This window comes from Macrobrachium nipponense, chromosome 20, assembly GCF_015104395.2.
Source record: "Macrobrachium nipponense isolate FS-2020 chromosome 20, ASM1510439v2, whole genome shotgun sequence".
NCBI classification, from domain to species: Eukaryota; Metazoa; Arthropoda; class Malacostraca; order Decapoda; family Palaemonidae; genus Macrobrachium; species Macrobrachium nipponense.
Genome location: NC_061089.1, coordinates 25664549 through 25686401, shown reverse-complemented (window position 1 = coordinate 25686401; position 21853 = coordinate 25664549). Strand labels below are relative to the sequence as shown.

Genomic DNA, 21853 nt, shown 5'->3' with positions numbered 1-21853 from the left:
TACACACTACATATGTCAAACAGTAATAACATGTGCAGTAGTTACAGTAGTAGTAACTATCATTTTATATATTTTTTATCATTCCAGACTCCCAAGCACCTGCCCATCCCACTCCATAGCCCAGCCACCCCACTCTCATGTACCATATGGCCATCCCAGTAAGCAAGCCAACCACTAGAATTTGGTAAGGACATTTTTTTTTATTAATGTTTTAATATTACATATGTAATAACCATGTTATGTATGTAACATACATACTATAATCATATGTATTACATTATCATTCCAGACTGGCATGCACCTGTGACTTACATAAACCAGACCTCTACATAGCCTACATGTCTTCATTTTGCTGAAGGTAAGGAATTCTCAGTTGTGTTTAATGTTTGCATACGTACAATAAATTTTGTACACCTAAGTGGTTACATACTGTCCTTTAATATTAATTCTTCATTCCAGACTGCCCATCATCCTAGCCTGTTATCTGTGATAAAGCACACTGAAGTTAGGTTTGGAATGCATCCTTATCATGAATGCTCTACACCTCCACCTCCATCTCCCACAACCTAGGTAACAGCTTTGAGACTCACTAAAAGTTGGTAAGTTATGTAAGGAATTTCTAAATTAAGTTTTATACTACATGTTATATGTGATATTAAACCACTGTATGGTGCATATTACTGTATGTAACTTACTATGCATAGAGTACTTACTGACAAAATTATTTTTTGTACATTCCAGAACCCCCTGAATGATGTAGGCTATGGGGCCACATAAGACTTTGTCCATCCAGGGTTACATTGAAAGACAACTTTAAACTAAAAGTAAGGAATTAATTAACATACATTAACTCTTTTAGTACTCTTGATATATCTACAGTAATTAACATATTGCATTCACAACTTTCTGTAGTGTATATTTTGTACACTAATTTTGTTACTTTTTCCTTCCAGAACCAACATTTTTCACACAACTCCAGGTTGTTACTACAAGTGTCATCAAGGATAACTACAAGTAGAAGCACCATTATTGGATGGAAAAAAACCCTTCAGGAAAGTATACGTATCACATGTAACATGTAGTGTAACAAAGTATGAACAGTAAGGTTTTTACATACAGTAGTACATATTACATACGTACATAACTTTTTTTTACAGGAATTTCCAACCAAGTTTGATTATGTACATATGTACATGTTATAAACCACTGTACGTATGGTTACTGTATGTAACTTACTAAACATACATAACATGACTTAACTTTGATACTTTTTTGGTACATTCCAGAAAACCAGGACCCCCTCCATGATGCAGGCTATGGGGCCACATAAAACTTTGTCCAGGGTTACTACATAACATAGCACGACAACTGTAAACTATGTACTACTGTACTAAAGGTAAGGAATTATACATAGTAGTAAACATACATTAAGTAAGTTTTATACGTACATACTAAAAAAAAGTGACCAAGATCTCTCACATGGGATAAGTGATCAAGGTCCCTCATGGAATTACATACTGTACACTCCCTGCTGAACAGGGGGTGTAGACCAATCATTTACAATATGCAATATTAAACCACTGTATGGTGCATATTACTGTATGTAACTTACTATGCATAGAGTACTTACTGACAAAATTATCTTTTGTACATTCCAGAACCCCCTGAATGATGTAGGCTATGGGGCCACATAAGACTTTGTGCATCCAGGGTTACGTTGAACGACAAATTTAAACTAAAAGTAAGGAATTAATTAACATACATTAACAAGTTTTATACATGTTATATATGTGATATTAAACCACTGTATGGTGCATATTACTGTATGTAACTTACTATGCATAGAGTACTTACTGACATACTAATTATTTTTTGTACATTCCAGAACCCCCTGAATGATGTAGGCTATGGGGCCACATAAGACTTTGTGCATCCAGGGTTACGTTGAACGACAAATTTAAACTAAAAGTAAGGAATTAATTCACATACATTAACTTTTTTACTCTTGATATAACTCAAAGTAAGGAATTATAAACTAAAAGTAAGGAATTAATTAACATACATTAACTCTTTTACTCTTGATATCTATAATTTACATATTGCATTCAGGACTTTGTGTAGTATTTTGTACTAATTGTGTTATACTTTTACCTTCCAGAGCTACCAGACTGGGATTTTAGTGTACTCCAGGATCTAACAAATACATACTACTACGAAGTGTACAGTGCATAATATAGTGTTTAGTGTATAATCTAACCTAAGGATTAAGTGTAGTACATTGTGCTTTATAGTGTCACAAGAGTTTAATAAAGAATTATACCTTCAAGAACCATCCTTTGCCATTGAAATAACCACACTACACATCATGCAATATACTTGCATGTCACACAGGTAAGGTCTCTAACTTTTTCTTAGTTTAAGGCATATTTCCAAGTGTCGTTCCGGCTTACGACGATTTTCGGCTTACGACGAGCCTCAAGAACGGAACCCCCGTCGTAACCCGGGGACTGCCTGATATATATACACACACACACACATATATATCTATATATATATATATATATATATATATATATATATATATATTGTAAAGGATCTTGCACTGTTGACAGAGTTACAAGAAAATTCAAATACTAATGTGCAATTGTACCTTATAATTTTAAACCCAAAGGCCCAAGTAAATAAATAAAATCCTCTTTTACAAAACTCTGGCAAAAGGCAGCTTTCAGCTGCAAAGTTTGTACCTTGTTTCTTTTTTTTATAGCTTGTTTTTTGTTATTCCACCATGGTCAAATGAAATTTCAGAGCTAGAGATTAAAATCTCATATAAGTTCGAATGTACAGTAACAAAAGGCTAAGATTAGACATCCTAAGATATTGATGCCACTACTGAGGGTTCAAGAAATATTAATCCTGAATTGAGGAAGCTCAATCCTTCTAAGGATATTTCAAGTATAAATTCTCCCTGCAAGTTCCACTATAGTATGTCATCGAATCACGGTGTCCCAAGCACCACTTAGTTTAGCATTTTCATGTAAGATCGCACTTCAGCGCAAATGTCTTAAGCTCTCCTTTCAAAGGCCACAGTTTTCAGCTTATTTCTAAATGATCTTACCCATTAATGTGGAAAGTGCTTCAACTAATCCATTGTAAATCTCTTCGGTTTCTTCCATTGGCGCGATGGTCTCCCAAAGAGGTTGGATATAATTTCCTGCTTGAAAGTTCCCACAAGTGGCGAATGCCCACCAGATCGACCATTTCAGCAGATAAGTATTGCTGTAAGCAGTTTTAAAATCTTCCCAGATGAGTTTCATTACCTATAGAAAAAAAAAGAAGAAGCAAGATCGGTAGAATATCTACTGGAGGTTAATAATTTTGAAAATAACCTGCAAAATCACTTTTCTATGTAGAAAAACCTCCCACATAACTTTCACAGCTCATTTATAATTATGATGCTACTATATAATTAAAATAAAAGTTAAACATTACAGCAATATATCTAAACCATCTTATACAGTAAAACATCTGATACAGTAGATACTTTGGTATGATGATATTCAAATAATTCATGGAAATTTTAATTTTCTGTTCCAACAGATAAAAATATACAGAAAATCAAATTAAAAGTTCATGTTAAAAATTTGTTAGAACCAAGTCATCCAAAACTTTAAAATCTTAAAGTAAAGTTCAAAGTTGCATGGGCTTAACTTCACAGTTTTAATACTATTGTGTACATTGACTCCGATGACTATATTTCGTGATTCTGATTTGTGTATTATCATACTAGGGAAATAAAACTGCACTAATTCAGGATATGTGTTCACCTCATCACTACAATGCATCTAATATACCATCCTTTAATGCAAAAATTAACTTAAGTATATGTGGGATATTTCAGCGTTTGCAGTTACTACACTGCATTCCTAAAATCTCAACAACTGCTTATATTTGATGTCATTCTATAAACTAAGTGTTTTGTCTTGTCCTCACTGTTCAATTTATTATAAAAGAAAGATTCCCGGCTACTAAATATACTCCTTATGTAATAATAATTACTACTACTACTACTACTACTACTACTACTAACTAAACTACTACTAGTTTTTGGGAAGCTTTTTTTGTGGACTACTACTACTACTACTAGCTACTACTCCTACTACTACTACTCTACTACTACTACTACTACTACTACTACTACTATACTACTACTATATTCAAGGTAACGATTCAAGTTACACTGCCCCGTAATTTCTAGGGAGCATGCAAGTTTTCTTGGGCACGGTATCAGTGAATCACACCTTAGTGAACCACAGCTTGGTCCTCCATTTCTCCCCTCCCGTTTCATCCAGACGCCGGGAACTGTCACCCTCACTGGACGCAATGTATTCATGACGATGGAAGTAGATGCTGGTGCGTACTGGTGGCAGGAAGCAGGCAATAAGAAAGGCAACACTGACGTTTCCTAAAGAGATGTAATTGAGCCCATGATAGTTCATAGCATCCGTGGCTACCAACGTCTGCAAAGGAAAGAATATAAAATCCAAAAAAAGGGAAAGTATCTTCTAAAACCAGTACTACATAGGCTGATGTGTATAAAGCTACAACTATTGCGAAAATCGGTGTTATATTAATTTCGCCTTGTCTGTTTACTAACTGGACTTCAACTTCATTAAGCAAAGGTAGCAGTATACATCTTAAAATAAATTAATGTCATATCTTATAAGTTTTAAGTTTAAAAAATCTGATCTCCAACTTTTCTTCAACTGATGTGTGCTCTGGGAAACTATTCTCCCTTTATTCAACCTCCACTGGCCACATTCATTGTTGCCGTGCAGAGATCAAGGTAGTGGGACTTATGCATTCCATTCCCTATACTAAGTTCCTAGGGCTATCAGTGGAAGTCGTTTCCAGGAATAATGAGAACTCGAAAAGTTAGGCCTTCCTTACATGAATGTTGTGCACCGCCTTGAATTAATCTTTGAAGATAAACAACTATGGATTCCCTTCTGTTTGTTACAGTAAAAGCATTTTTCTAGGTATAGACTTATCGTTGGAACGTGACCTTCAGTTCCAATAGCATACGTTTTTTCTTCTTCTTTTTCAATTCTGTATCTACTTTGCTGTCTCTTGTAAAGTTCCAGCTCAGTATTATGCAACTTGAGTTAGGCTCATTATTCTGCTGTGCACTTCTCAGCTATGTGATCAATGCTCAGTCACGTTAGAACAAGATCTCTCGAAACTACAGATAATTCTCCGGGATTATATATATCTATGTATATTTTTTATTGAAAAAACTACTCAAAACTCTGGGGATAATGTGGCTTTCACCTGCAATACATTATTCAATCAGCACATATATATTTTTTCATTAAATAAAAAGCTAACTTAATTAAATAAATCATATACAGTGCTATTCATTAAAATAAATCTCAGAAAAGCAGAAATAACACGGACTGATCACGTGCATACAGATACAGTATGTTAAATCACTGAAGAAGGTGGCAACTAAAGTGTGTTGTTCTAGAAAATAAATAAATAAAAAGCAAAAATATTAACCATAACATCTGAATAATTTGGCATTGACAAGTCATTTCACATTTGGAGAGCTTTCTTTTACATGTTGGTATTTCTCATGTTTATAACAATATTTGAAATTCGAAGGTCAGATTTACCAAGACCACTGGAGAAAACCTTGTGGACGCTACTCCAGAGCCGTGCGTAGACTTTAGTTCGTTGTTGCTTGCCTGTGATTTATTTTGGTGCTTATTACTTCATACTCCCAGTGTGTGTCAAAATTTTTGTTTTTAATAAGATTTAAATAGTCTACTGAGAACGCAACAGAATCACAAAAGCCCTTTGCAGTTTATAAAAGCAGCAGAACACCAAGATCCCTTTATTCTCTACACTAAATAAAATGAGAGTATTATTCTCAGAGGCAGGACATGTTGAATTTTACCTGGGCCAGTACTCCGGACATAAACCTTCCAAGAAGAAGAGCTGTTCGAGTGAAGCTCGTTACTTTCTGGTAATGTTCGGTGGAGACTTTGGCGTAGATGTAGGTGAAGTAGGCAACCTCCGTCGACGTTGCAACGCCATAGGTGAATTGCATGAACTGCATCCAGCCAACCCCTCGCGCCCACAACAAAAGTACCCAGGTGATGACATAGCCAATGCCTTCAAACACAATCACTGGCTTATACCTCAAGAGATCAGTCAACAAAAAGACAACAATCAGAAGAGAGAGGTAGGAGTAGGTCCAGACAGGGTACACTTCTTGGTAAGCCTTCAAAGAGAAAGGAGGTGGAAGAAAATATTAGTAATGGGCACATTTAGCGATTCAGAGAGCAACAACATAGTATTTTTTAGCTTAAAACGTTAAAATAGGCCACTCTATGCCATGGACATTAAGCTTCTACCAAGATACTTAGTCTGTACAACATTCACTCAATATTTGCTCAAATGAAAATGGTATTAAACCTTGAAAAACAACATTTATCATTTCATTAGTTATACAAAGGTCACTCTGTCCGTAAATAAATAAAGCTGCACTGCTATGGCCTAACTACAAGTGAAGAATATACATACAAAACAACCAGCATCACCGAAAGCAGCACTGCCACCGAAATAGTGGCCGAGCAAAATTCGGTTTCCATGAATGTCTAACAAGTTCATTGATATTTGCAGATTTTAAGCCAAAACGAGTATACTTGATTTGTACATTCGCTAGTAATAAAATTATCATTATATTCTAACTTCAGATCACTTTAGTAATGACAGTCTTATGTACTACAAGCATTATTGCCAGTTGCCAGATGTTGTCATTTTTACATCATTTTTACACATGGTGTGACAATGCGATAATCCGCTTATTTTACGCCAGTCCTATGGTAAATTTTCACGTCAGCCTTCTATGCTTATATATGCCAGTCATAACAGTATGTCCAAATAACTATTTTTGAGTAGAATATAATGGTAAACTTCTACCATTGTGGCAACTGGCAAGTAATTCCGATATCTTATTCCAGTCATAATTATTTGCACAAATGGCATTTTTTGTATGCAAATCTTCTATTTTATGCCTATTATAATGGCACACCAGTCAACTATTATTATGGCTGACATAACGGTACATCAACTGACTGTTTTTTCCTGTCAAAACACCACTGGAGTGGCTACTTTTCACCAGTCTTAATTATGTGCCACTCTGCTATTTTTACACCAGTCATAGCAGTGCACGGAAGCGAAGCCTCCTTGGTAATTAAGGTAGGCCTAATTTGGTAGTCAAGTCGAGAAGACACTTACTTTGATGTTTTCATCCTGCTTCCTAACTTAAACTCACTTGAATTTGATAAAAGTGTTGAGGTGCTTACCCCGCTAAAAAAAAAAAATAAATAAATAAATAAATAAAAAACTTATTATCCAAGGAAATATAATTTAAGATGAAAGGCTGCTTGAGCAAACAAAATTTCATCACATTTCGGACAAATAGTTGCAGTGCTGTAACCGACCTCGTCGTTGTCAGCTTGAGTTGAGTAGTGCAAATTGCCTTGCAACATCGAGTAAAAGCTTAAATCGCGTAGAAAAGCGACGCGAAAAATACAAAGCTATTTAACTGGGTGGTAAATTCTACGCCTGTCATACGCAATGCGAATTAGCAACGGTGACTGCAACAAGCAACAGCAGCAATGATACAGAACCAAATGCATTGCAAAGAAATGTGACAAGAGGGAAATTTAATAAAAAAAAAAAAAATAGGTGCTGCTTTGCTTGTTACCTACACGTCACCCCGAAGATGCTAGCATTAAACATTGCGGAAGCTCCTTGGGACGCCGTGATCAGTACTAACCGCTCGGGGATCAACGTATGGTGTGGTCGACAAATCATATTATTAACAATCAAAATCTTCGTGCGGTTGCCTACTTTACATTTACCATACTGTGGTTTAAAATTTGTAGGGTGGGGATATTTTTGGCTTGTAGATAAGCCGAAGTAGCATTAAATAATATACTAACCTCTTCTTTGGTGAGGTTCATGGGAGGACTGATAAGGTATTCCGTCAGAAACGGCTCCGAGGGTCGGACTTCCTTGAAGAATCCGTACAGGCATAGCAGAAGACACGTGCCCAGCCATGTTTCCATTCCGTGCCTCTGTACGTAGAATATAAAAACTTTTTTAAGACGTGCAGTATCATCAGGTGTATAGGTGCTAACAATACAAAGACGTGCAGTATCATCAGGTGTATAGGTGCTAAAAATACAAGTACATACAAATATTCCGATTACGGGTTAGCAAAAATAAAAACCATAATAATTATCAGTTTGTACGCAGAAAATGAAATGGCATGAGTGAATATATATATATATATATATATATATATATATATATATATATATATATATATATATATATATATATAATTTTCGAAAGCATGAACAAACGCAGAGTTATAGCCCCAAATGTAACAAGACGTGATCCGAACTCTGGTTTTCTCAGAACGTGTGCAAGATTTTTCCCTTCACGCATAAGTCGTGCACATTATATTCCTAACTTAACAAAAATTAAAAAGTGCTGAAATCTATGATCAAATAAAGCTTTGTTCCACCAACGAAAATTTAAATAAATATGCTATATTTCATTAGAAATATTTTTTTCTGTACTGTTTAACATGCACATGACTTATTTTTACTTTTTCATTATATTAAATAAATGAAAAATATCCTATCCTAAAACTCCTGTATTTTTAACTCAACGCGACACACCTTTTTCGGACATTTTTAGCCTCTTCCATAGACCTTCCCTACTCCCCCAAAAACAATAACAACAACAACAACAGAGTAGTTTGAAGGCTTACTCCCCGAGTAAGGAAAATAAGTGAATGTGAGAGCATACTTTTAACACAAAGTTATGTCATTACATTAACTTTCTGCTAACGACAACACAGCTGTCGCTTTCAAATATTTTGCTTATCAATAAATCGCGAACATACACGCAACCACACACACACACTATATAAATATATATCACGCAACACACACACACATATATATATATATATATATATATATATATATATATATATATATATATATATATATATATATATAGTGTACGATGCGTAACAATTAAAGTTTGTATAAGCACAACAAAGATTATTCTCAACAGTATTGGAAGATGCTATACAACAGGTAACATCAAAAGAAATTTACAAGTAAACATAAATCAAAAGGTAAGAGATAAAAACAGCACAGTCAATCTCACTTCCTTCCTGCTTTAGAAGGAGCTGAATTATCTGGAAGGGAGATGTGCACTGACTTTATCAGCAAAGTAAGCTTCATTCGCAGCGGGTTCACTAAGTGGCTAACCCGTCAGAGGACTTTATTTCTGGTGATAGTAATTCATTTCTCGATGTGGTTCGGACCCCGCAATAAGCTGTAGGTCCCATTGCTAGGTAAACAGTTGGTTCCTAGCCACGTAAAAAATATCTAATCCTTCGGGCCAGCCCTAGGAGAGCTATTAATCAGCTCAGTGGTCTGGTAAAACTAAGGTAAACTTAACATGGCTTAGACAGTGGAGTATCTCACACGAATGAGATACTCAGCTCGTTCTAGAAACGTAATACTATGGAACGTGACTGCCGTTCGATTGCCTTTTTGGCAATTAGTAATTGCCAAAAAGATCAAACTATGTGAATGTAAGAGAAAGGGAAGAGAGAGAGAGACGCCGCATAAATTACATGCCTACCATGAACAGCTATGCCTGATGGAGCCATAGAGGTGGTAATAATAACAGTACTAGTAAATGATAGGAAGTTGTCACCTTTTTGGAATTTTTACTCGGCTCAAAAACTGTTTGCATAAATGCCTCTCGGCCTGAAGGCTGTTATACAGTAGATGCAGATAGATACACACGCACACGCAATTACGAAACTCTTCTAAATTCTCACGAACATTGATTAAAAAATGGAACCTTGTGTACCACTTGTAATTATAATGTCTGTGAAGTCAGCAGTTTACACTTGCTTTAAGTGTTTAGGTATGTACGTATGTATGTACATACGTGTATAACGTGTATATATATATATATATATATATATATATATATATATATATATATATATATGCAGAAACCAGGTACTACGTCGTACCTCAGGTGATGGTCGAAAGCTTTAATCCTGTACAAGAATATATATTATAAACTACAAGAGGATTTTACTTTATTGTGGATTGTATCCCCATATATATATATATATATATATATATATATATATATATATATATATATATATATACGTATAGTATATTCGTATCGGAAGTAAAAGACAAATCCATGCGCGTGCCATAAGCCACGAAAGGGCGTATTTACATCATTCATGCTGGAGTTCAGAATATAAGTAACAAACAGATAAAAATGGTAAAAAAAGTCAAGATTCCCACTTGATCGAAGGGTCATTCACTCAGATCTGCTGTTAAAAAAAAAGTGCAAACACACGTGGTTTCCGAAGAGAGCCTAGCCTAAACACACACAGACTTGTGTAAACGAGTCTTTCGGTGAGAAGGCTCCAAATTCTACAAATGAAAACCAAAACAACTTACCGAATCAACAACTGTGTAAGTAAGCTACCGAAAGCAAAAAGCAGATTAAGAGTCAAGAGGACGGCGTAAGAAGAACCCGTCAGTGCCAAGGCAAAGTCGCCACTGGCACTAACCAGAGCAGACCAAAGTTACCAAACCAGATAACAGTACGAGATTTGAGTGGCCCCGTCAATGAATACGTTAAATTGGACTGTTATGACTCCGAGGTATTTCCCCTCCCGACTCCCCATTTCTCTTTCCCCTGTCTTGCCCCTCGTGCCTCGCCTAACTCATCTCTAGGCCACAGTCAAAAGGCATGCAAGTTAGCTATTATTTTTCTGCTTTCCTGAGCAGAGCTGAGTCCCCAAGGTCAAGCAAGAGCCATTTTCTTTTAATCTCCATTTTAGTGGATATTCCATGATTCTTAAGATTGTTCTCAAAATAATAATTAGTGGTTTGATGTTAACTAAAAATTAGCTTTTTTATTAAGATTCTTTCAGAAATAATTATAACATTTATTAATTTATATTTTCCTTTTATTGCTGTAAAGTCGAGTATTTGCAGGCTGTTCACATAAAAACAACTACTACAATAATAATAAATATAAAAATTATAATAACAACAAATTAAAAAATGAGCAATATATATATGTACGAGTACTTATATTTTTGGAGAGACACTTTCATTTCAAGAGAATCACTTCGACAAGTACAATTCTACCATGGCCAAAAAAAAAAAAAAAAAAAAAAAAAAAAAAAATCGCTCCCCCAATTACGTGACATTTCTTCTAGTATTAATGCCTTCATTTTATCAACATGTATTTTAGATATCGTGTGTGTGAGTGTGTGTGTGTGTGTTTTAGCTAATGCTATAAAGTAGTAATACCTTCTTGTTTGAAAGCTATGCGGACCTAAGAGTAACGTAATAAAGAGATGCTACTTCAACAAACTCAACCCCAGCTACACGATGTAGTACCTTCTTCCCGGTTCTCGAGTTTGGAATAACTCAACTGACATTAAGCGTTTAAAGTACTACTCATGCCAGACGTATGTAAGTCAAACATTCATGTTCGCTTGATTGTAGACCAGATTATATCGATGCCGACTATCTTTAAACAAAATGTTCAGTGTCATATTCGTCATTGCTATACAGTAAAATTCATAAGAACGTAAAATACAAGAGGCAGCTATTCCATTTACATACTATTTTCTTGTCAACATATATATACTGGCAGATGGGAAATTAGTTATTGCATAAATACACATATGATGGTACATACAAAACGCAAGCTCGCCCAGGCCCATGATTAGGTTAGAAAATGAAAGTTCACTTCCATAAATAGTTACAATTCAATTAATTTCTGATTTCTTTGGAAAGAACAATTAATTAGCTCGCTTGCAGTACCTACCAATGTATCGTATTGAACCAAGAGCTTTTTGACCGATCAGTAGTCTGATATTGTCTTCGACTAACTTTTGCTGCCATGAATCATTTCCACTTACTTCGGGAGTAAGCCTACCATCTACTTTGTGGTTGTTGTTGTTATTGTTGGGTGATGCAAAGGGGTCTCGCTTTGTTAAAGATACAGCAATGTTAGGATAAGATACCTATGATTTATTTATTAGATTGAAGATGTAAAAAAATGAATAATGTCGATTTTGAATGCAGAAAAATTATTTCTGATAAAATATATTATTTTTTTCCATTTTCTCTGGTGAAACAACCGGCTATCTGTCCGTTGATTTTAGCACGCTTGAATTTATTTGATGTACTGGATTTAGATCCTATATTTCTATTCAGTTATCTTGTTTCCACCTATAACTGAGAATGTATGTGTCCTTTTTATTTGGTCCTTGTTGTCAGTATGAGTAGTACTAATTATGAGTATTAATAACAAAGACCACTTCATGTCCAGTTAGGAATATAATGTTTGCAACTTATGGGTCAATAGAAAATCTTGCACGCATCCCAAGTAAGCTGGAGGTCGGATCACACCTTGCTTTAAGAGATAATACCTCGATTCAGACTCAGATTTTTCCAAGTGAATGTCAGCACTAAATAGCGCTGATCTAACAATGATATACAAGTGCCATGTTGACATATTTGAGCAACACGAGAGCATCACCGATAGTGTCATTTAAGGAAGCACTTGTGCAGTCTAAGATTAGATAGTAGAGATAAAGGAAAATACGACGTGAGTACATTCTTTGTATGAACACAATCACTAAGCGCATAAAATGTCGAAAAAGGACCTATCAAAATATAGTGTAGTATTTCTTGCACATCTGTTTATGATAAATATCTTTGCACACTTCGCCATGGGCAAGAATTTCTAATTGTTGCTGTACACATGGGCAATAAGTTAATGAACACACTGTCACAAAAGTAAAAAATAATAATAAAGTAGTGGAAATTATAATCAGAAAACAACAGAAATTAAAACAGAGGGAATTATCAAATTATATGGTATCTGTAGTCGTGAAAAAAATAGACAATGAACGTCAATTACGTAAAAGCTTAGGAATTTGCCGTGATGCAAAAGATATATTGAATGATGTCACAGCTTCTTGGTCTTCGAAGGATTGTAAACTTGAGTCTTTGTTCGTCTCATTTTTTTTCTCTCTCTCTGAATTTGAGCGGGTGTCAGACATAAAAGCGGATAATATTCAGTTGGTTCGTGCCAGGGGATTGTTTTGCTCTTCAGTACTTGACTGCATAAAAAATGTAAAGTAGGACTGTCATATAACAGATAGAGGTGAGTGAGTTTCAAAGTAGGGAAGTGATTAAAGCAATACTCTTGATTCTGGGATCTTCATAACTTGTCTTGGTATGGAAGTCCTATCCTTCTGACCTAGATCTTTGTCATAACCGAGATTTAGGAACGAAAAGTTACGATTGCGACCTAGATAAGGGCATAACAAGCCGCAGTGATGGGATTGTCATAGGGACAGTTCCTCGTTGGACGAGTGGTTTTCGTGCTCGCCTACCAATCGGGTGGTCCGAAGTTCGATTCTCCGCTCGGCCAACACGGAATCAGAGGACTTTACTTCTGGTGACATAAAGTCATTTCTCGATATAACGTGGGTCGGATCTCACAATAAGCTGTAAGTCCAGTTGCTACGAAACCAATTGGTTGCTAGCCACGTAAAAAATTATCTAATCCTTCTGGTCAGCCCTGGGAGAGCCGTTAATCAGCTCAATGGTCTGGTAAAACTAAGATATACTTTTTGTCGTCGGGACCTCAATAAGCCCCGCCATTTTTTTCTCTTTGCGACATCGTCGACATGCCGTCATATTTTCAAATTAATGTTTTATTACTGGAAGATATTTTACTTGTTCCTCTACAATTAGCCCCACTCATTTTTTGCATAAGTTTACGGTAAATATAAACACCAAATGGCGAGAAAAAATTGTCAAATAAGAAACATCGATCTCAGCAAACTGTTCGTGTGAGCACAGCCATCACTCGGAAAGGCAAAGGAATAAAGTCACACGTGACCTTGGATTAATTTAATTGAGTTTCAAACAGCTACTCCTTGACCTTCAACTTTAATGTAAGACAGTTCTTCTCTACATTGCATGATAACAGAATATATTAAACATGAAAGGAATAAAATGCTTGAAAGTGGGCTCAACAAGCGAGTCTTTGAACAATAATTCTACACGTGAGGCCCGTATTATGTCAAATTTATACACTAGGACAGTGGGAAATCGAAGGCCGGTTTGGTATTGGTTTTATTTTCCATCAAGATCTTCATTAACGGAATCTATCTCCAAAGTTTAATAAACCTCTGTTCATCCGTTCTTCAGGTATCCTGAAATAGTACAAACACACTTAGTTATAAAGTTATTCAGTGGATTGCGCGCTTAGTGGAGGCATGTTCTCTGCCAAGTTTTTTTTTTTTTTTTTTTTTTTTTTTTTTTTTTTTTTGCTTTCAAACTCGTGCACACAAAGATTGCCCTACACTGTCACCATATCTTGAGTTTTCTTCTAGCTTTTTTTTTTATTTTGACTTTTTTCTAGGAAGCAGTCCTCCTCTCCTTCCGGCTCCCAAGAGGTGAAAAGATAATCTCCCCTGTCGGCAGTATCGCATGGTCTTACGAAGCTCACATGACAACAACAGATTCTCTCTCTCTCTCTCTCTCTCTCTCTCTCTCTCTCTCTCTCTCTCTCGTGATCTGCATGACCGAGAGAGTTTCCTTTAAGATATTTTTGTCACTTTTTGTTAAATCTTGCATGGGCATATTCACGATTTAAACATTTCGTCTGAAAATCTGTATTTTGATCTTTCACAAACATTGTAAGGATCATTCATTTTTGTCAGTGGCTGCTAGGAAAGGCAATGTTTTGTCATTTAGAAAATACCCAGATACTCCAGACAGTCTCTCTCTCTCTCTCTCTCTCTCTCTCTCTCAGGTAACACGTCAGCACCGACTTTAACAGACACATCACAATGTTCTGACTTTCGAACACAATGGCGTGGACGCATCTGGAGACTGGATCTGTGACACTGAAGGATTAAGAAAAAAGTCCATGAGAGCTCACTCAAAAGTTTTCAACGCAAAAATAGTACGATGTATGAAATGAATTGAATTGGACTGAATATAGTGGGCCAAAGGCCAAGCACTGGGGCCTATGAGGTCATTCAGCGCTGAAACGGAAACTGACACTTGAAGGGTTGAAAGGTGTAAAAGGAGAAAAAAACACGCAGTTGCGAAGAAAGTGAATATGAAAGGAGGTACAGTAGAAGGAACGAAATGGGTTGCAGCATTAGGCCGAAGGGACGCTGCGAAGAACCTTAAGTAATGCCTACATTGCAAGGCATGAGGTGCACTCTGATGGCGCTACCTACGGGGTGCATGAAATTAACACACTCTCTCTCTCTACATGACACCCACAAGCGTTTTAATTTAGATCAAGGGAACATGGCTGCAGGAGCTCATCAAAATCCACATTTCGGTGATGTCAATGTGGTTTGAGCACAGACTGCTAGTCGTGATTTTTACTGAAAGTTCAGCACAATTGGTGCCATAACAAAGCTGACCACATTAGGAAACAGAATGGCCACAGACTGTCCTGGAGCTGGATTATAACCGAAGAAATGAAATTAGTTTCAACTGAAAGAATAAGTAAACCAGACTTGGAGGATAATGTTTACAGTAGATTCATTAGGAAGAAGACTGACTTCCCTTGGTCAAAACTTATATATTGTAAATTCACTATTCCAACCGCGTGGGAGAGTGCTACACGTAAAACTGCTTACGCAGACTGCATTTTCTCCGTGTCCTTTATCAATATCCATAATTTGTACAATACAAAGACAACCAAGAATAAACATAAGAAAACAGGAACGTATCTCCTCCAGTGTAAATTGCCCTGAGAAGAAAGGGGCTTAGGTTATGAGGTAAGAAACTTGATACGCATAAGGATGGGGTTACGAAACGCGGCGGAACGATACTTTGCTTTGCCCATCGTCTGTCTCTCGTCCTCATAGGTTTACCAGTCTCTCTCTCTCTCTCTCTCTCTCTCTCTCTCTCTCTCTCTCATAAACATATACCATAAGTGCAACTGAAATAATAAATGAAGACTTACGATGATCACACCCTGTATTTAAAAATCTGAATAAGGAACATTTTATTGCCAGTAAATTTGACAGCCCTTCTTAGACGATTTGTTAGAAGGGAACACAGAATCCCAGCATACCGCATTCACTGAACCTTGCATTTATCTACCCTTGTGACAGAACTGATACACAATTAACCTATTAAGCGGCCGAGGTATACTACTCTAGAAGAGGCAATGAGAAAGACGATAAAAAATATTCTCGTCTTGGTTGTCATAAACGAAATGCATACTTCAAGTTCGCAGGACATCCAGTATGCAAATGCCGTACAGCCAGAGAGACAAGAATCGTTATTGTATACGTGTATATCTATGTTATAATCATATTAACAAAGTGCTTACGTACAGCATGTACATTAGGTACTAATTCAAATCACCTAAAACCCTTCACATTGGAATAGCCAAGGAAAAAAATTTCAACCCATCGTAATTCACGTCCCGAGAAACCATATCTTAAAAGTCATCGGAAAAAGTAAGCCTTAAAATCATAATAACTGAGAACACAGACAGCATTTCTCACAACCCCGGGACACCTTTAGTGACACACAAGAGGCCGCCTCCGTGACAACCCCCACCCACCCACCGCCTCCCGTCTCTGACATGCAGTGCCTTGTTATAAGATATTTTTGTGAAGCCTTACGAATGTCGATGATCAGGTCGTATTTCAAAAGCCATTTTTATTTCTCTGTACTGTACCCGTTTCAACTTCCGTCCCCCACCTCTAAAACCAGTGTTAAGTAAGAGCAAATTTCATACTGCAGCTTCGTCGCACATTAACTTTTTTTACTTCATTGGCAGATAATTAATCGAGCTTCAAAAACTGCATGAACTAAACCGTATGTAGAAGTGCGTCACTGAATGGTCTGATTTAAGGAAAGTGCTGGAATAACACGTATATGGTCTAAGAGTTTCATTTTACCGAGGCCAAATCAAACTTTCCTACTTACAAAATGCACAATAACAGTACTGGTATAAATTACCGTTCGTAAGTTTGGGGTATTAGGAAATTACATCATTAAAGGTATGAAAAACTTTTTAGTACAAATAATTATTTAGCTGTATGTATGTATACACATACATACATACATACATACATACATACTATATATATATATATATATACATAGTACATACATACATACACACACACACACACACACACACATATATATATATATATATATATATATATATATATATATATATATATATATATATATATATATCAATAAATGCATATTAAAGCCACAAACCTACTAGATTTTTGGTTTTAATGAGACAAACGTGAGCGCAGACAGTCACTGTCACATTCATTCTTTTAATGCAGAATCAAAGATGAACCCTTGTGCAAAATATTTCTAATAAGCCAGCTGCTTCCTATACCTATAAAGAAGGCTCACCAAAAGCACATCAATCACGCCAGTTTTGTACACACTCATACACTTAATGGATGTATGAAACTGTTATTTCCAACAAATCTGGTACTCCATTAAAACACATTCGTTCTCTTCTTCTTCCAAAAACATAATTATAAACCCCTCTACCAACCTATCGCCCTCCATTCTTCCCACGTGATTAAACCACCCATGCAGGGCCATTTCCCCATCTATGCTAACTTTTACAACCAAAACCTTGCCGGAAAATGAATATGATAGAATAAAAAAAATATTATAAATTTGCGTAAAACACGAACACCTCAGCTATCATTTGCAGCACCTGTCATAATAACAAAGACTAAAGGAAACTAAGCAGAAGACAAGAAAACTCAAACCATGGTTCGAGATTTATTGTTCTTATGCTATGGAACCAACGACGACAATGGCAGAATCCATGAATGATCAGATAAGCAATAGCAAAACATGCTTTGTCAGTATAGTGACGACCAGTTTCACTGAGTCCAATAGCTTTACCCTTAAAACGCTCCAAAATACAGCGTAGTACATAAGTAGGTAAGCACGTGTTGCCAGGCGACTGAAGATACTTAATTGAGATCAAACCTCTTGTAAGAAAAGGTGACTTTGCAAAATGAGTCGCTCATTGAGAACTGTAGTTACCTGCCATGAGCAATTGCATGATAACACTTCCCAAAACTTACCTTAGAGCAACCTCAGCATACGATATTAAAGAAGAAAGCAGTTGATTAGATGCCCAGCACCTGTCGCTAAAAAGTTTCATAACATCCACGTATTTCACCATCGAGCAAACCTTTAAACAAGACGATTACGCAACTGTTCAATACATCCCAGAATACCATAGAAGCAGAACTAGGGTTCTCTTCCGCTGAACCTCGAAAGGCAAAACAGAATATCCCGAAGAAGAAACCGTAAAATCAAGTTGAAGATTACACAGACCTCAAGTTTAATTACAAACTTCCAATGTAATTTAATCAATCACTTTGCACATTAAAAAGACCAAATTTGCATAAGAAAGATAATACACAGAACTGGTATTTCGAGATAGCAAGAGATAGCATGAAAGAAGTCTGCATAAAGGTGATGAAAAATGTTTTATACTGTGTGTTTGCATGTGTGTGTCAATCACGCCCATCGCATTTGGGATCACATAGAGATCAGTATCATCACTTTTAACAAAACAAGTAATAATTCGTGTAATTGTGTTCAGTGTTGAACTCATACACAGTAAAAGTAAGACCACTAATGGATGTTGAGAACAAAACTTCCATTTGACAGTCACGACCTACTTGAACAGGTCAGCCATCAAAGAGATCTCACTGCCTCCAAGACAGTTCTGCAGGTCGGTTAACCGGTTAACTGACCTTTTTCACAGCCATGACCTACTTGACCAGCCCAGCCATTCCAGAAGAAGAATGTTAATCTCTTTTGGCGTACCATTTCGACCCCTACCCTAACCCAAGGCAGTCCTCAAATTTTATCCCAAAATGGTCGAGACTTCCAGAAAGGACAGAACTTGGGTTCAGAACCCAAGAACAGTCAACGTCGTATGAATAGGTTATATATACGTGTATATTATATATATATATATATATATCTATATATATATATATATATATATATATATATATATATATATATATATATAATATATAGTAAGTAGACATGATACCTCGGCCACGACCTTATTGGGCTCAGTGCCACCAATCATAGCGTAATTTCAGTTGACGGGTTCTCACATGACATGGAATGAAGTCTTATTTTATTCTTTAAAAAAAAAAAAAAAAATATGTAACAGATTCAGGATTTATATGATAATGAAGGGTACCAGAACCCGTCTTGTGACATAAAACAAGGGAAATTTTCAGTGGATTAGGACATTATCACTATAAAGCAATTCAGCAATTCTATTAGAAGTATCTTATTCTTCTCCTTAGCCAACTTTATATTTCGATTTTCATACAACTTTTAATCACATATAGACTATAAACTTTGTATAGCCGCTATTTTAACGATATCCATGGCATCTATAGTTCATGTTAGTTCTCGCCAAATATACTTTCTTTCTACGTTATTTCTAACACTATCAATGATACAGATTTTATATCATTAAATTTCCTAATTATCCATGGAATGTGGTTTTTTAAAAAGTAAAAATCAGTAATAATATATATGAGAAAAGTTGTATTTTTTTCAAAATACAAAAATGATTAAAAAATGGGAGCTTTGGAATTGGAATATAAAATTTAGGCCAAGGGCCAAGCGCTGAGACTTATGGAGTCATTTAGCGATGAGAATGATGTTGAAACAATAGGAGAGCGGAAAGTAAGATGGAAGAATAAGCATATGAACGGAGTTATGGTAAAAGGAATGAAAAGGGTTGTGGTTAGGGGCAGAAGGGAAGCAGCAAAGAACCTTAAGTCATTGCTACAGTGCACCATGTGAGATGTCTTGACGGCACTACTTCCCCACGAGGAAAATTGGAGCTTTCACCCGTTTGCACGACGATCCTCTTCAGTTTTTACCTTATTATTGCCAACATCTAAGGAATTCATAAAACAAGTGGTTTCATCAGTTACACGACAGATTAACATACAGCAAACATAAACCTTTATTTTAATTCGCTCCAGCGCTCAAAACGGTTCACTTTCTCAAGACTCGGAAAAGGTCTTGATCATTTCTGATAACACCCGCGTTCAACGATGAAGAGGACCTGGTCTCACTTGCACCCCATTAACTGAATCCATTCAGTGGCAGCAATAAATGATCTTTTGCTCAGATCATATAGTTCCATTTCTTATAACCTCTGACAATTTAATTGGTGTCTCTCAATGTCACCTCATTACCCTCTGAAAAAGACTTAGGAGCATGTCTATAGCGATATATAAACATATGAAAACTTTTTCTTACCGTTGGTAAAAGCAACCTACACACACATACACACACACACACATAAGCACACAAACATATATATCACACACACGCACACAAACACACACACATTATATATTATATATATATATATATATATATATATATATATATATATATATATAATATATATATATATATATATGAAACAAAGTTAGAGAGCCATGTGGCTGTAACATTGTTCGTATTATCATCACGTTTTTCATTCTTTTGTGATTTAAAATCAAATATATATATATATATATACACATATATATATATATATATATATATATATATATATATATATTAAAGCAAGGAATTAGATAATAAAAGGTAATTAAGCAAAGGAATTAGATAATAAAAGAACATTGCAAGTATGTTTGTTGAGAATAGTACGTAGTGGAAGTCCTCAAGTATATATATATATATTATCATATATATATATATATAATATATATACATATATATTATATATACTTGAGGACTTCCACTACGTACTATTCTCAACAAACATACTTGCAATGTTCTTTTATTATCTAATTCCTTTGCTTTAATTACCAACAGCATTTAACGTTACCTGACGTTTACCATTATCTCATTCGAGTACTAACTGACGAACTGGTCATCACTTGATAAGATTTTCATGTTAACAAATTTTTTTCCTTGTAAATTTCAGAGGGGAGGGTTTAATCATTAAATGATTTTCAATTACATAATTCATCGCTTGTAAAGGTAAGATGCAAGCATCCCGAGTGGCAGGCATAACAACCTTGAATGAAAACATGCACATCTCTTCCTAAGAAGTTTTCGGTTCGATTCGAATATATTCCCACTCCTCTTCCCTGTGTATTGCAATTTGATTCAAAACGAGAACAACTGGTTACACTGCCTCCGATACCAGAAAATCCGCCGCAATTTCGAGTGATGTACTACAGTATTCTAGAACTACGTGCATGGTAATATCAGTGGTCTATACTTCTTAAACATAAATGCTAACAAACTGCATACTTATGCAGTTTCCTCAAGAGCTACTTGGGATGTGGGTACCGTGATTTTCTAGTTATAAAGGTTTCCGGTAAACATAATAACGTCTGTGTTCAATTTATCACAATCCAAACTTCGCTAATACTATTTTTGGCTTCCTTGTCACCATGGTCATTACACGGGATGAAAATCAACTGGCGCTTTGGTCACTATACTTTTTTTTTTTTTTGTAAACCGCCTGTGGTGTTTTAGTATGGTAACACTGCGTCCCGGGCTTTAGATAGTTACGCTATGTGTAAGTTTTAGGTAAATAAAAGGATATCTGGGTGTACATTTACAACTGGAAAGTG

The 21853-nt window shown here is 35.8% G+C and overlaps 1 protein-coding gene and 1 long non-coding RNA gene across 3 annotated transcripts in view; one reads left to right on the top strand and one right to left on the bottom strand.

Moving 5' to 3' along the window:
- LOC135223645 (thiamine transporter 1-like) overlaps positions 1 to 21853 on the bottom strand; it is a 39076-nt gene that overhangs the window by 15386 nt on the left and 1837 nt on the right. The window contains exons 1-5 of one of the 2 annotated variants that reach the window (XM_064262288.1): positions 10593 to 10749; positions 8013 to 8147; positions 5957 to 6283; positions 4299 to 4517; positions 3116 to 3317 (exon numbers count right to left, since the gene is read on the bottom strand). In XM_064262288.1, coding sequence (XP_064118358.1) covers positions 3116 to 3317; positions 4299 to 4517; positions 5957 to 6283; positions 8013 to 8138 — 874 coding nt within the window. In that variant the 5' untranslated portion in view covers positions 8139 to 8147; positions 10593 to 10749. Of the gene's footprint in view, positions 1 to 3115; positions 3318 to 4298; positions 4518 to 5956; positions 6284 to 8012; positions 8148 to 10592; positions 10750 to 21853 lie in introns of those variants that run through there. The other variant, XM_064262297.1, reaches the window with a different exon arrangement.
- LOC135220878 (uncharacterized) lies at positions 1042 to 2485 on the top strand. The gene is made up of 4 exons (XR_010315807.1): positions 1042 to 1396; positions 1659 to 1741; positions 1886 to 1968; positions 2159 to 2485. It is a non-coding gene; the product is annotated as an uncharacterized LOC135220878 (long non-coding RNA).